The sequence below is a fragment of the Procambarus clarkii genome, chromosome 43, assembly GCF_040958095.1.
Source record: "Procambarus clarkii isolate CNS0578487 chromosome 43, FALCON_Pclarkii_2.0, whole genome shotgun sequence".
Classification (NCBI taxonomy): domain Eukaryota; kingdom Metazoa; phylum Arthropoda; class Malacostraca; order Decapoda; family Cambaridae; genus Procambarus; species Procambarus clarkii.
The window spans coordinates 14,140,489-14,155,894 of NC_091192.1; the positions used below are offsets into that span (position 1 = coordinate 14,140,489).

At 39.7% G+C, this 15,406-nt stretch overlaps 1 protein-coding gene across 1 annotated transcript; it reads right to left on the minus strand.

Annotated features, from left to right (window-relative positions):
- Positions 1 to 14,531: 14,531 nt before the first annotated feature.
- Positions 14,532 to 15,020, minus strand: LOC138373642 (S-antigen protein-like). The gene has a single exon (XM_069339980.1). The coding sequence runs from the start codon at positions 15,018 to 15,020 to the stop codon at positions 14,532 to 14,534; it is 489 nt and encodes a 162-aa protein (XP_069196081.1).
- Positions 15,021 to 15,406: the final 386 nt, after the last annotated feature.

Here is a 15,406-nt window from a genome sequence, read left to right on the forward strand (position 1 = left end):
TCTCCAGCTTTGAAATGAGCTGTCATTGTGCAGCAGTACTCCACTCTAAAGAGCACTAGCGTCTTGAAGAGTATCATCATCGGTATAGCATCTCTAGTGTGAAAAGTTCTTGTTATACAACCTGTCATTTTTCTTGCAGTTGTGACGGCTACTTTATTGTGTTCTTTAAATGTAAGGTCTTCCGACATGAGTACACCCAAATTCTTTACATTGCCTTTCCGTTCTATGTTATGATTGAGTTTTGTACGTGGTTTCCGTTTTTATATGTTCATTTTTTCCATAGCGCATGAGCTGAAACTTATCTTCGTTAAACACCATATTATTTTCTGAAACCCATACAAAGGCCTGATTGACATTTGATTTTAGGTTTGTCGTGTCCTCTATGCTGTCTACTCTCATAAATATCCTAGTGTCATCTGCAAAGGATGATACAGTGCTATAGGTTGTGTCCTTGTCTATGTCCGATATGAGGATGAGAAAAAGTACTGGAGCAAGCACAGTACCCTGGGGGACTGAGCTGTTCACGGTTGATGGTCCGGATTTGATTTTGTTGACTATTACACATTGGGTTCTGTTAGTCAGGAAATTGTAGATCCATCTGCCTATTTTTCCGGTAATTCCTTTTGAATGCATTTTATGTGCATTAGCACCATGGTCACATTTGTCAAAGGCTTTTGCGAAATCTGTGTAAATTACATCAGCGTTTTGTTAGTCTTCCATAGCATCTAATGCCATGTCATAGTGGTCCAGCAACTGCGACAGGCAAGAGCGCCCTGTTCTGAAACCATGTTGCTGGGGTTATATAGATGCTGTGATTCCATGTATCTTACTTCTTAGCACTCTCTCGAAGACTTTTATAATGTGCGATGTTAGTGCTATCGGTCTGTAATTTTTTGCCTCTGCCTTATTTCCTCCTTTATGGAGTGGTGCTATCTCTGCTGTTTTTAGTATATCAGGGATATTGCCAGTATCTAGGCTTTGTCTCCACAGAATGCGAAGGACCTGTGATAGCTTTTTTCAGTTTTTTATGAATATAAAGTTCCAAGAATCAGGGCCTGGTGCAGAGTGCATAGGCATACTGTCTATGGCTTTTTAAAAATCCAGTGGGGATAGGGTGACATCTGATATATGATTTGATGTTGGTATCATATCTATGAAAAATTAATTTGGGTTATAGATCATCAGTGTGTTTCATGGCTCGCTGATAACAGGGCCGTACTGATTCCTCAGTATTTCGCTCATTACTTTGTTTTCATCGTAAAATTTCCATCTCCCTTTCGCAGGGGCCCGATACTAGATGTAGTTTTTATCTTGATTTTGCATAGGAGAAAAAATATTCCGGATTTCTCTCTTTCACTGATGGCCTTTTGCTCTCTTTGCCTCTCCTGGGTTTTGTATGATTCTTGTAGCTTTAGTTCAATTGTTTCTATTTCTCTACCTAACCTTCTTCGCCGTTCTTGAGATAGGGTGCGACTCTCAAGTTGTTCTGTGATTCGTTTTCTTCGCCTATAGAGGGAACAACGTTCCCGTTCTGATCTGCATCTCTTCCATTTTTTCTTAGGGGTATGCGGTTTGAACATATTTCTAGTGCTACTGAGCTGATTTTTTCCAGGCACTGGTTCAGGTTTGCAGTTTCTTCCCAGCTTATTTCTGTGAAGTCCTGGTTTATTTGCTCCCAGTTTACCTGTTTATTATTGAAGTTGAATTTGCTGAAATCTCCTCCACCGGGAATCTGGACTGGTTTTGAAGGTCTATTCCCCATGGTTGTCAGAACTTCAATTAAGTTGTGATCTGAGTAACAGGTATTTGTAATCATTATGTTTCAGATCAACTCATCATTATTAGTGAAAATGAGGTCCAGCGTGTTCTCCTTCCTAGTTGGTTCTACTATTTGCTGGTTTAAGGCAAACCTGTCGCACATCCGTAGCAGGTCGTTTGCATGTGCCTGTTCATTTAGGCTACTTCCTGGTATTCTTTCTGATATTACTGTATTAGCCAGGTGCTTCCATTTCAGGTGCCGTAGGTTGAAGTCCCCAAGCAGGATGATGTTTGGGGCTGGATTTGTGAGGTTTTCCAAGAAGTGTTCTATATATATATATATATATATATATATATATATATATATATATATATATATATATATATGTCGTACCTAGTAGCCAGAACGTCGTTCTCGGCCTACTATACAAGGCCCGATTTGCCTAATAAGCCAAGTTTTCCTGAATTAATATATATTTTTTTATTTTTTTTATTATGAAATGATAAACCTACCCATTTCATTATGTATGAGGTCAATTTTTTTTTATTGGAGTTAAAATTAACGTAGATATATGACCGAACCTATCCAACCCTACCTAACCTAACCTATCTTTATAGGTTAGGTTAAGATAGGTAGTCGAAAAAGTTAGGTTAGGTTAGGTAGGTTAGGTAGTCGAAAAACAATTAATTCATGAAAACTTGGCTTATTAGGCAAATTGGGCCTTTCATAGTAGGCTGAGAAGTGCGTTCTGGCTACTAGGTACGACATATATGTATATATATATATATATATATATATATATATATATATATATATATATATATATATATATATATACATATATATATATATGTCGTACCTAGTAGCCAGAACGCACTTCTCAGTCTACTATGCAAGGCCCTATTTGCCTAATAAGCCAAGTTTTGATAAATTAAAATATTTTCTCTATTTTTTTTTCTTATGAAATGATAAAGCTACCCATTTTATTATGTATGAGGTCAAATTTATTTTATTGGAGTTAAAATTAACGTAGATATATGACCGAACCTAACCAACCCTACCTAACCTTACCTAACCTATCTTTATAGGTTAGGTTAGGTTAGGTAGCCGAAAAAGTTAGGTTAGATTAGGTTAGGTAGGTTAGGTAGTCGAAAAACAATTAATTCATGAAAACTTGGCTTATTAGGCAAATCGGGCCTTGCATAGTAGGCTGAGAAGTGAGTTCTGGCTACTAGGTACGACATATATATATATATATATATATATATATATATATATATATATATATATATATATATATATATATATATATTTCATTGAATATGACCGCATATTCTGTATTTATTATTTTCTGGTTTAGGGCTTCTATCCCTCTAACTATTTTCTTAGCATCAGGGCTTAATTGAAATAGGAGTTCTCCAAAATTCATTTTCGTACTTTTAAGGTGAAGAAAAGAAGTGATTTACTATAGAGTATATTACACTTATTTGTATAATTTGCACGACGTTTCGAACCTCCATGGTTCATTCTCAAGTGAACAGATCTTACAATACTAGTTGATTTTATACCCGCATTAGGTCAGGTGATAATACAATGAAGGTGAAAACATGGGGGGATACATAAGGGATAAACATAGGGGCTGCAGAAGGCTTATTGGCCCATACGAGGCATCTCCTATCTAAACACAAAGATTAATCCAGTGTAATTGGCCTGTTATGTTGGACATTGTCTTCTGTGTTGGCATCGATATGTTCTTGTCTTGTCCTTACTCTCATGGTGGGTAGAGTAAATAGTTCCGTGATTTGGGTGTTCATGGTAGGTCGCTCTATTCTTATGTGAATTGCCTCAAGAATTTGTAATCTTCTTGAATCTTGGGTTTTGTCTATTATGCAAGTATTCTTGTTCAACATTTCTCTTGTTAGAGTAATGTCATGGGCTTGTCTCATGTGATTCCTAGGGGCACCAGATTGAAGATGGCATGTCAAACGCCTCGTCAGCTTGGTCGACGTCATACCTATGTACTTACATTGAAGGTTACATCCTTCGTGGGGGCAAGTGTACATGTATACAACGCTTGACTGCTGTAGAGGGTTCTCCGTCGGCTTCGGGCTGTTTTTGATAAGGGGTTCGGAAGTCTTCTTGGTTTTGTAGAATATTATCAGGTTTATGTTTTGGTTAGGAGTAGTGCTTTTTACTCCTTTACGGATTATTTCTTTCATTATTCTTTCCTCTTTTATATGTTCACTGTGCATGGTTGATTTGTAATATAATTTTATTGGGGGTGTTGTGGTTTCTGTTCTAGGTTCTGAATTATACCAACGGTCCAAGTGTCTTCTTATAGCAGCGTTTATTTCCGCGTTGCTATATCCGTTGTTCACCAATACCTGAGTTACTCTTTCAAACTCTCTACTCACGTTGCTCCATTCAGAGCAGTGGGTAAGCGCTCGACGAATATAAGCATTGAGAACACTGGCTTTGTATCTTTGGGGGCACTCACTTCTACCGTTCAGGCATAATCCTATGTTGGTGGGCTTGGTATATACGTTGGTGCTTAAAGAGGTTCCTGTTTTTGTTATTAGTACATCCAAGAATGGCAGACTGTTATTTTCACTATTTTCATGTGTAAATCGGAGTACTGACTCTCTCTCTAGGAGAGAGTCCAAACCTTTATAGAGCAGGCGGAGCATCTGTTAAACAAATGGACCCAGTACGACATCCCTATCCAACTCAAGCAAACCATCAACAGTGAACTATTTAACCTGAAACAACAACATAAAACTCTTGTAGAAACAAAGACACTCCGTAAGTTAACATCCCTTAACGGTGGACAGCTAAAAATCCCTCGTCCTAAAGATGGCTACTTTAACCTGACTTCTTATGATCTTACCCAGGACCAACGAGACCTCTTAAATCTTGGTCTAAATTGTCAATTCTTATCTAAACCAAAGATGCATCAAAAACGCCTGGAAATCGAAATGCTTCTGGACGATATCCATAAGCTAGAAGACAACAAAAAAGTCATCACCACTGACACACTTCAAGCTGAACTACTTGCAGAAGCAGGGAAAAAACGAGGAACATATTCATCTACAATCTTAACCCCACGACTCAAAGAAGCAGCGAAACAACTAAAAAATCTGAAAGACGTAACAATAAGAAAAGCCGACAAAACAGCAGCATATGTATTGATTCCTACCCATGAATACATGAACAAAATTAGCGACATCCTAAGTGACGACTCCAAATTTCAACGAATCACGAGGAACCCCGTAGAAGACCTTAAGCGGAAAGTAAACAAAACAATTACAGCAATCAACGCAAAGAAAGGTAGTGTGCATTTCAATAAACTTCAAGGCGACTATGGCTTAGGATATGCCTACGGCAATGTTAAGACGCATAAACCAGGTAACCCACTACGCCCTATAATCAGCCAAATACCAACCCCAACTTATCACCTGGCAAAGAAACTCAATGAACTCCTAACTCCATACACTCCAAGTAAGTTTAGTCTACAATCATCAGCAGATTTCCTAGAATTGATCAAATCTACCCAGCCCGATGGAATCATCGCTTCCCTGGACGTTGAATCCCTTTTTACCAACGTCCCAGTCGACACAACCATAGGAATGATACTGGACAGAGTATACAGAGACGAGAGCACCCCCAAATTAGACATACCTGAGCCACACTTGAAAAGTCTTCTCGAAGCATGTACAAAGGAAGCCCCTTTCATCAGTCCACAAGGAGACATGTATTTACAAATAGACGGAGTAGCAATGGGCTCCCCCTTAGGAGTTTTATTTGCTAATTTTTATATGGGAACCATCGAAGACAGGGTCTTCAGTAGCAGACAAAAACCAACTGTATACTGCCGTTATGTAGATGACATATTCGTAATAGTAAAAGACTCAGATGAACTAATTGACCTAAAAAGACACCTAGAGAGTCAGTACTCCGATTTACACATGAAAATAGTGAAAATAACAGTCTGCCATTCTTGGATGTACTAATAACAAAAACAGGAACCTCTTTAAGCACCAACGTATATACCAAGCCCACCAACATAGGATTATGCCTGAACGGTAGAAGTGAGTGCCCCCAAAGATACAAAGCCAGTGTTCTCAATGCTTATATTCGTCGAGCGCTTACCCACTGCTCTGAATGGAGCAACGTGAGTAGAGAGTTTGAAAGAGGTTTGAAAGTGAGTAGAGAGGTTTGAAAGAGTTTTTTCTTGAAAGAGAAACTCAGGTATTGGTGAACAACGGATATAGCAACGCGGAAATAAACGCTGCTATAAGAAGACACTTGGACCGTTGGTATAATTCAGAACCTAGAACAGAAACCACAACACCCCCAATAAAATTATATTACAAATCAACCATGCACAGTGAACATATAAAAGAGGAAAGAATAATGAAAGAAATAATCCGTAAAGGAGTAAAAAGCACTACTCCTAACCAAAACATAAACCTGATAATATTCTACAAAACCAAGAAGACTTCCGAACCCCTTATCAAAAACAGCCCGAAGCCGACGGAGAACCCTCTACAGCAGTCAAGCGTTGTATACATGTACACTTGCCCCCACGAAGGATGTAACCTTCAATGTAAGTACATAGGTATGACGTCGACCAAGCTGACGAGGCGTTTGACATGCCATCTTCAATCTGGTGCCCCTAGGAATCACATGAGACAAGCCCATGACATTACTCTAACAAGAGAAATGTTGAACAAGAATACTTGCATAATAGACAAAACCCAAGATTCAAGAAGATTACAAATTCTTGAGGCAATTCACATAAGAATAGAGCGACCTACCATGAACACCCAAATCACGGAACTATTTACTCTACCCACCATGAGAGTAAGGACAAGACAAGAACATATCGATGCCAACACAGAAGACAATGTCCAACATAACAGGCCAATTACACTGGATTAATCTTTGTGTTTAGATAGGAGATGCCTCGTATGGGCCAATAAGCCTTCTGCAGCCCCTATGTTTATCCCTTATGTATCCCCCCATGTTTTCACCTTCATTGTATCATCACCTGACCTAATGCGGGTATAAAATCAACTAGTATTGTAAGATCTGTTCACTTGAGAATGAACCATGGAGGTTCGAAACGTCGTGCAAATTATACAAATAAGTGTAATATACTCTATAGTAAATCACTTCTTTTCTTCACCTTAAAAGTACGAAAATGAGTTTTGGAGAACTCCTATTTCAATTAAGCCCTGATGCTAAGAAAATAGTTAGATGGATAGAAGCCCTAAACCAGAAAATAATAAATACAGAATATGCGGTCATATTCAATGAAACATGTTTGAAAGAAAAACTGCTGCCAGTATACACCAATATATATATATATATATACATATATATATATATATATATATATATATATATATATATATATATATATATATATATATATATATATATATTCGCAATTGTGTTCCTCACGTGTGCCCCAAAGAATGAGGTGATTTGATATAACACTATTCCCAAGAATACCATCAGATTGCCGGCGGGCTGATGGGCAAATAGCCTTGGCTATCATCAGCTTTTGTCCGGTCGTGATGGTCGAGTGGATTAGGTGCCCTGTACACCAGATGCATAGTGCTCCTATGCAGTATGGGTTCGAGTCACTTCTGGGGCGTGAGTTTTCAGTTATATATATATATATATATATATATATATATATATATATATATATATATATATATAGACACATATACATATATATATATATGTATGTATATATATATATATATATATATATATATATATATATATATATATATATATATATTAGTATATTTTGGTAGCAGTCTTTCCTGTAGACATATATTATTAAATATGACCGAAAAAGTAAGATTAATAATTCTAACACGAATTTTCTCAATCTTTCGTACATTTCTTTTCACTGTTGGTGGTAATTTAAAAATCAATTCTCCAAAATTCATTTTTATTTCTAGTCTGACGCGACACTTGAGCGCGTTTCGTAAAACTTATTACATTTTCAAAGACTTTAGTTACACATACACAACTGAATAGAACTTACACATCTCCGATTTGATTATATCTACATTTGAGTGAGGTGGTATTTAATAGGGTATTAAATTCATAAACACAAGACAGAACACGAAACAATGGGTATTGAATAGAAGTGATTGTAGAAAGCCTATTGGTCCATATTTCATGATGCTTCTATATATATATATATATATATATATATATATATATATATATATATATATATATATATATGACAATGTCAGACCACGGAGGAAAATGAAACAGGAAATTTCCTTAAGTACTTTCGTATATTAAATACATCTTCAGAAGGAATCCCTCATCTTCAGGATTCCTTCTGAAGATGTATTTAATATACGAAAGTACTTAAGGAAATTTCCTCTGTTTCATTTTCCTCCGTGGTCTGACATTGTCACATTCTTAATCACGTGTTTATTTTCGTGATATACACACATATATTTATATATATATATATTATTATTATTAAATATGACCGAAAAAGTAAGATTAATAATTCTAACACGAATTTTCTCAATCTTTCGTACATTTCTTTTCACTGTTGGTGGTAATTCAAAAAATAATTCTCCAAAATTCATTTTTATTTCTAGACTAGAAATAAAAATGAATTTTGGAGAATTAATTTTTGAATTACCACCAACAGTGAAAAGAAATGTACGAAAGATTGAGAAAATTCGTGTTAGAATTATTAATCTTACTTTTTCGGTCATATTTAATAATATATGTCTACAGGAAAGACTGCTACCAAAATATACTAATATATATATATATATATATATATATATATATATATATATATATATATATATATATATATATATTAGTATATTTTGGTAGCAGTCTTTCCTGTAGACATATATTATTAAATATGACCGAAAAAGTAAGATTAATAATTCTAACACGAATTTTCTCAATCTTTCGTACATTACGCTTCACTGTTGGAGGTAAATCAAAAATCACTTCTCCAAAATTCATTTTTATTTCTAGTCTGACGCGACACGGGCGCGTTTCGTAAAACTTATTACATTTTCAAAGACTTCACAAATACACAACTGATTAGAACTTGCGTTTCCCTGATTTTATATCTACATTTGAGTGAGGTGGGAAGGGTGATGTGGCATTACATTTGAGTGAGGTGGGAAGGGTGATGTGGCATTAACACAAGACAGAACACTAGGGGATATTAATAGGGTATTAAAAGTATCAACACAAGACAGAACAGAAACAATGGGTATTGAATAGAAGTGTTTGTAGAAAGTTTATTGGTCCATATTTCTTGATGCTTCTATATTGGAGCGGAGTCTTGAGGTGGGTAGAATATAGTTGTGCAATAATTGGCTGTTGATTGCTGGTGTTGACTTCTTGATGTGTAGTGCCTCGCAAACGTCAAGCCGCCTGCTATCGCTGTATCTATCGATGATTTCTGTGTTGTTTACTAGGATTTCTCTGGCGATGGTTTGGTTATGGGAAGAGATTATATGTTCCTTAATGGAGCCCTGTTGTTTATGCATCGTTAAACGCCTAGAAAGAGATGTTGCTGTCTTGCCTATATACTGGGTTTTTTGGAGCTTACAGTCCCCAAGTGGGCATTTGAAGGCATAGACGACGTTAGTCTCTTTTAAAGCGTTCTGTTTTGTGTCTGGAGAGTTTCTCATGAGTAGGCTGGCCGTTTTTCTGGTTTTATAGTAAATCGTCAGTTGTATCCTCTGATTTTTGTCTGTAGGGATGACGTTTCTATTAACAATATCTTTCAGGACCCTTTCCTCTGTTTTATGAGCTGTGGAAAAGAAGTTCCTGTAAAATAGTCTAATAGGGGGTATAGGTGTTGTGTTAGTTGTCTCTTCGGAGGTTGCATGGCTTTTCACTTTCCTTCTTATGATGTCTTCGATGAAACCATTGGAGAAGCCGTTATTGACTAGGACCTGCCTTACCCTACAGAGTTCTTCGTCGACTTGCTTCCATTCTGAGCTGTGGCTGAGAGCACGGTCGACGTATGCGTTAACAACACTCCTCTTGTACCTGTCAGGGCAGTCGCTGTTGGCATTTAGGCACATTCCTATGTTTGTTTCCTTTGTGTAGACTGCAGTGTGGAAACCTCCGCCCTTTTCCATGACTGTTACATCTAGAAAAGGCAGCTTCCCATCCTTTTCCGTCTCGTAAGTGAAACGCAGCACGGAACTCTGCTCAAATGCCTCCTTCAGCTCCTGCAGATGTCTGACATCAGGTACCTGTGTAAAAATGTCGTCAACATACCTGCAGTATATGGCCGGTTTCAAGTTCATGTCGACTAAGACTTTTTGCTCGATGGTACCCATGTAGAAGTTTGCAAACAGGACACCTAGGGGAGAACCCATGGCGACCCCATCTACTTGCTTATACATGTGCCCATCCGGGCTCAAGAAGGGTGCCTCTTTAGTACAAGCTTGGAGTAGTTTCCTCAGAATACTTTCTGGCATGTCAAGAGGAGTACAGGCTGGATCACGATACACTCTGTCGGCTATCATTCCGATTGTCTCGTCCACAGGTACGTTGGTAAACAGCGATTCTACGTCCAACGAGGCTCTTATCCCTGTGGCCCGTGCGCCCCGCAGTAAGTCCACAAATTCCTTTGGAGACTTCAGGCTGAAGGCGCAAGGAACATAAGGAGTCAGCAGGCCGTTGAGTCGCTTCGCCAGTCTGTACGTGGGTGTGGGTATCTGGCTAATGATTGGCCGAAGTGGGTTTCCAGGCTTGTGCGTCTTGACATTTCCATACGCATATCCAGGTTTATATTCCCCAATGATCTTTGGCAGGTGGAGTCCGGAGGTTTCCACACTGCAGTCTACAAAAAAGGAAACAAACATAGGAATGTGCCTAAATGCCAACAGTGACTGCCCTGACAGGTACAAGAGGAGTGTTGTTAACTTATACGTCGACCGTGCTCTCAGCCACAGCTCAGAATGGAAGCAAGTCGACGAAGAACTCTGTAGGGTAAGGCAGGTCCTAGTCAATAACGGCTTCTCCAATGGTTTCATCGAAGACATCATAAGAAGGAAAGTGAAAAGCCATGCAACCTCCGAAGAGACAACTAACACAACACCTATACCCCCTATTAGACTATTTTACAGGAACTTCTTTTCCACAGCTCATAAAACAGAGGAAAGGGTCCTGAAAGATATTGTTAATAGAAACGTCATCCCTACAGACAAAAATCAGAGGATACAACTGACGATTTACTATAAAACCAGAAAAACGGCCAGCCTACTCATGAGAAACTCTCCAGACACAAAACAGAACGCTTTAAAAGAGACTAACGTCGTCTATGCCTTCAAATGCCCACTTGGGGACTGTAAGCTCCAAAAAACCCAGTATATAGGCAAGACAACAACATCTCTTTCTAGGCGTTTAACGATGCATAAACAACAGGGTTCCATTAAGGAACATATAATCTCTTCGCATAACCAAACCATCGCCAGAGAAATCCTAGTAAACAACACAGAAATCATCGATAGATACAGCGATAGCAGGCGGCTTGACGTTTGCGAGGCACTACACATCAAAAAGTCAACACCAGCAATCAACAGCCAATTATTGCACAACTATATTCTACCCACCTCAAGACTCCGCTCCAATATAGAAGCATCAAGAAATATGGACCAATAGGCTTTCTACAAACACTTCTATTCAATACCCATTGTTTCTGTTCTGTCTTGTGTTGATACTTTTAATACCCTATTAATATCCCCTAGTGTTCTGTCTTGTGTTAATGCCACATCACCCTTCCCACCTCACTCAAATGTAATGCCACATCACCCTTCCCACCTCACTCAAATGTAGATATAAAATCAGGGAAACGCAAGTTCTAATCAGTTGTGTATTTGTGAAGTCTTTGAAAATGTAATAAGTTTTACGAAACGCGCCCGTGTCGCGTCAGACTAGAAATAAAAATGAATTTTGGAGAAGTGATTTTTGATTTACCTCCAACAGTGAAGCGTAATGTACGAAAGATTGAGAAAATTCGTGTTAGAATTATTAATCTTACTTTTTCGGTCATATTTAATAATATATATATATATATATATATATATATATATATATATATATATATATATATATATATAATGAATTATATTATATATCAACATGATATATAATATATCTGGGACTTGAGTGTGACGATTCTCCCCAGTGAGAAGCAGGAAGACGAGTCAACCTTGGTGGTAAGGGGTTAAGGCTGCCAAGAATATTAGTATACCGGTATGACCTGTATATATGACTGCCAGTATATCCAGTATCACCAGCATATACCCGACACCAGGCCCACTGTGGGTAGCCACCTCTCTCTCTCCTCTTACTGAACACACTACACTTTTTTGCGCGCTCCTCCTCGACGTAGGAACTGTGGTGGTTACGGGATATTAAGATCACCGCAGGATTGACGTTTCGTGGGTAGGTTGCCGACGTTTTTACACTTCTGGTTAGGCAAAATTGATGCATTTTCGTAAGGAATTTGTGCTGTCGTAGCCATCACACGCAGGACGGACGGACGGACGGACGGGCACGCGCGCGCGCGCACACACACACACACACACACACACACACACACACACACACACACACACACACACACACACACACACACACACAGCCTCGGGGCCTTTGGGGCCTCGTAGCCTGGTGGATAGCGAGCAGGACTCGTAATTCTGTGGCGCGGGTTCGATTCCCGCACGAGGCAGAAACAAATGGGCAAAGTTTCTTTCACCCTAAGTGCCCCTGTTACCTAGCAGTAAATAGGTACCTGGGAGTTAGTCAGCTGTCAAGGGCTGCTTCCTGGGGTGTGTGTGTGTGTGTGTGGTGTGGAAAAAAAAAAAAAAAAAAGTAGTTAGTAAACAGTTGATTGACAGTTGAGAGGCGGGCCGAAAGAGCAAAGCTCAACCCCCGCAAAAACACAACACAACTAGTAAACACACAACGAGGCTAGTGAAAAAGCTGGAGAAGCAGGCTGGAGTGAAAGGGAAGGTACTCCATTGGATAATGGAGTACCTAAGCAACAGGAGACAACGAGTCAGTGTGAGGGGTGAGGTCTCAGATTGGCGAGACGTTACAAGTGGAGTCCCGCAAGGGCCAGTCCTTGGGCCTATACTGTTTCTGATATATGTAAATGATCTCCCAGAGGGTATAGAATAGTTTCTCTCAATGTTTGCCGATGATGCAAAAATTATGAGGAGGATTGAAACAGAGGATGATAGTAGGAGGCTACAAGATGACCTAGACAGACTGAGTGAATGGTCCAACAAATGGCTGTTGAAGTTCAACCCGAGTAAATGCAAAGTAATTAAACTAGGCAGTGGAAACAGGAGGCCAGACACAGGATACAGAATAGGAGATGAAGTACTTAATGAAACGAACAGAGAGAAAGATCTGGAAGTTGATATCACACCAAACCTGTCTCCTGAAGCCCACATAAAAAGAATAACGTCTGCGGCATATGCGAGGCTGGCTAACATCAGAACAGCGTTCAGGAACCTGTGTAAGGAATCATTCAGAATCTTGTACACCTCATATGTAAGACCAATACTGGAGTATGCGGCCCCAGTATGGAACCCGTACCTTGTCAAGCACAAGACGAAGCTGGAAAAAGTCCAAAGGTATGCCACTAGACTAGTCCCAGAACTAAGAGGCATGAGTTACGAGGAAAGGCTGCGGGAAATGCACCTTACGACACTGAAAAACAGAAGAGTAAGCGGAGACATGATCACAACCTACAAAATCCTCAGGGGAATCGACCGGGTAAACAAGGATAAACTATTCAATACAGGTGGGACGCGAACAAGGGGACACAAGTGGAAACTGAGTACCCACATGAGCCACAGAGACGTTAGAAAGAACTTTTTTCAGTGTCAGAGTAGTTAGCGGATGGAATGCATTAGGCAGTGATGTGGTGGAGGCTGACTCCATACACAGTTTCAAATGTAGATATGATAGAGCCCAGTAGGCTCAGGAATCTGTACACCAGTTGATTGACAGTTGAGAGGCGGGACCAAAGAGCCAGAGCTCAACCCCCGCCAGCACAAATAGGTGAGTACACACACAATTACGTTTTGATATATTTATTTTTTCCATAACGCAGGATCTGGTAGTTATCATCTCGCAGGATCTGGTAGTTATCTTCTCCCAGGATCTGGTAGTTATCTTCTCGCAGGATCTGGTAGTTATCTTCTCGCAGGATCTGGTAGTTATCTTCTCGCAGGATCTGGTAGTTATCATCTCGCAGGATCTGGTAGTTATCTTCTCCCAGGATCTGGTAGTTATCTTCTCGCAGGATCTGGTAGTTATCTTCTCGCAGGATCTGGTAGTTATCTTCTCGCAGGATCTGGTAGTTATCTTCTCGCAGGATCTGGTAGTTATCTTCTCGCAGGATCTGGTAGTTATCTTCTCGCAGGATCTGGTAGTTATCTTCTCGCAGGATCTGGTAGTTATCTTCTCGCAGGATCTGGTAGTTATCTTCTCCCAGGATCTGCTAGTTATCTTCTCGCAGGATCTGGTAGTTATCTTCTTGCAGGATCTGGTAGTTATCTTCTCCCAGGATCTGGTAGTTATCTTCTCGCAGGATCTGGTAGTTATCTTCTCGCAGGATCTGGTAGTTATCTTCTCGCAGGATCTGGTAGTTATCTTCTCCCAGGATCTGGTAGTTATCTTCTCGCAGGATCTGGTAGTTATCTTCTCGCAGGATCTGCTAGTTATCTTCTCGCAGGATCTGGTAGTTATCTTCTCGCAGGATCTGGTAGTTATCTTCTCGCAGGATCTGGTAGTTATCTTCTCGCAGGATCTGGTAGTTATCTTCTCGCAGGATCTGGTAGTTATCTTCTCGCAGGATCTGGTAGTTATCTTCTCGCAGGATCTGGTAGTTATCTTCTCGCAGGATCTGGTAGTTATCTTCTCGCAGGATCTGGTAGTTATCTTCTCGCAGGATCTGGTAGTTATCTTCTCGCAGGATCTGGTAGTTATCTTCTCGCAGGATCTGGTAGTTATCTTCTCGCAGGATCTGGTAGTTATCTTCTCGCAGGATCTGGTAGTTATCTTCTCGCAGGATCTGGTAGTTATCTTCTCGCAGGATCTGGTAGTTATCATCATTAAACATATTATTTTCTATGGCCCCTTGAAAGGTCTGATGATCTCCATGAGTTTGGAGGTTTGGCGTGTCCTCTATGTTGTCTACTCTCATAACAATCCCTGTGTCATCTGCCAAGGATGATACAGTACTATGGTTTGTGTCCTTGTCTATGTCTGATATGAGGATGAGACAAAGTACTGGAGCAAGCACAGTACCCTGGGGGACTCACTTCGTTACCGTTCATTATCACTTACTCATCGTTTGCTTATTCATGTTGGGGTTGGGGGGGGGTCACGGCTGAATGAACAGCACTCTGGGGTCGTAGTCCTAAGGGTTCGATCCCCGGCAGAGGCAGAAACAAATGAGCAGAGTTTCTTTCACCTTGATGCCTCAGTTACCCAGCAGTACATAGGTACCTGGGAGTTAGACAGCTGCTACGGGCTGCTTCCTGGGGATGTACTCACCTAATTGTGCTTGCTGAGGTTGAGCTCTGGCTC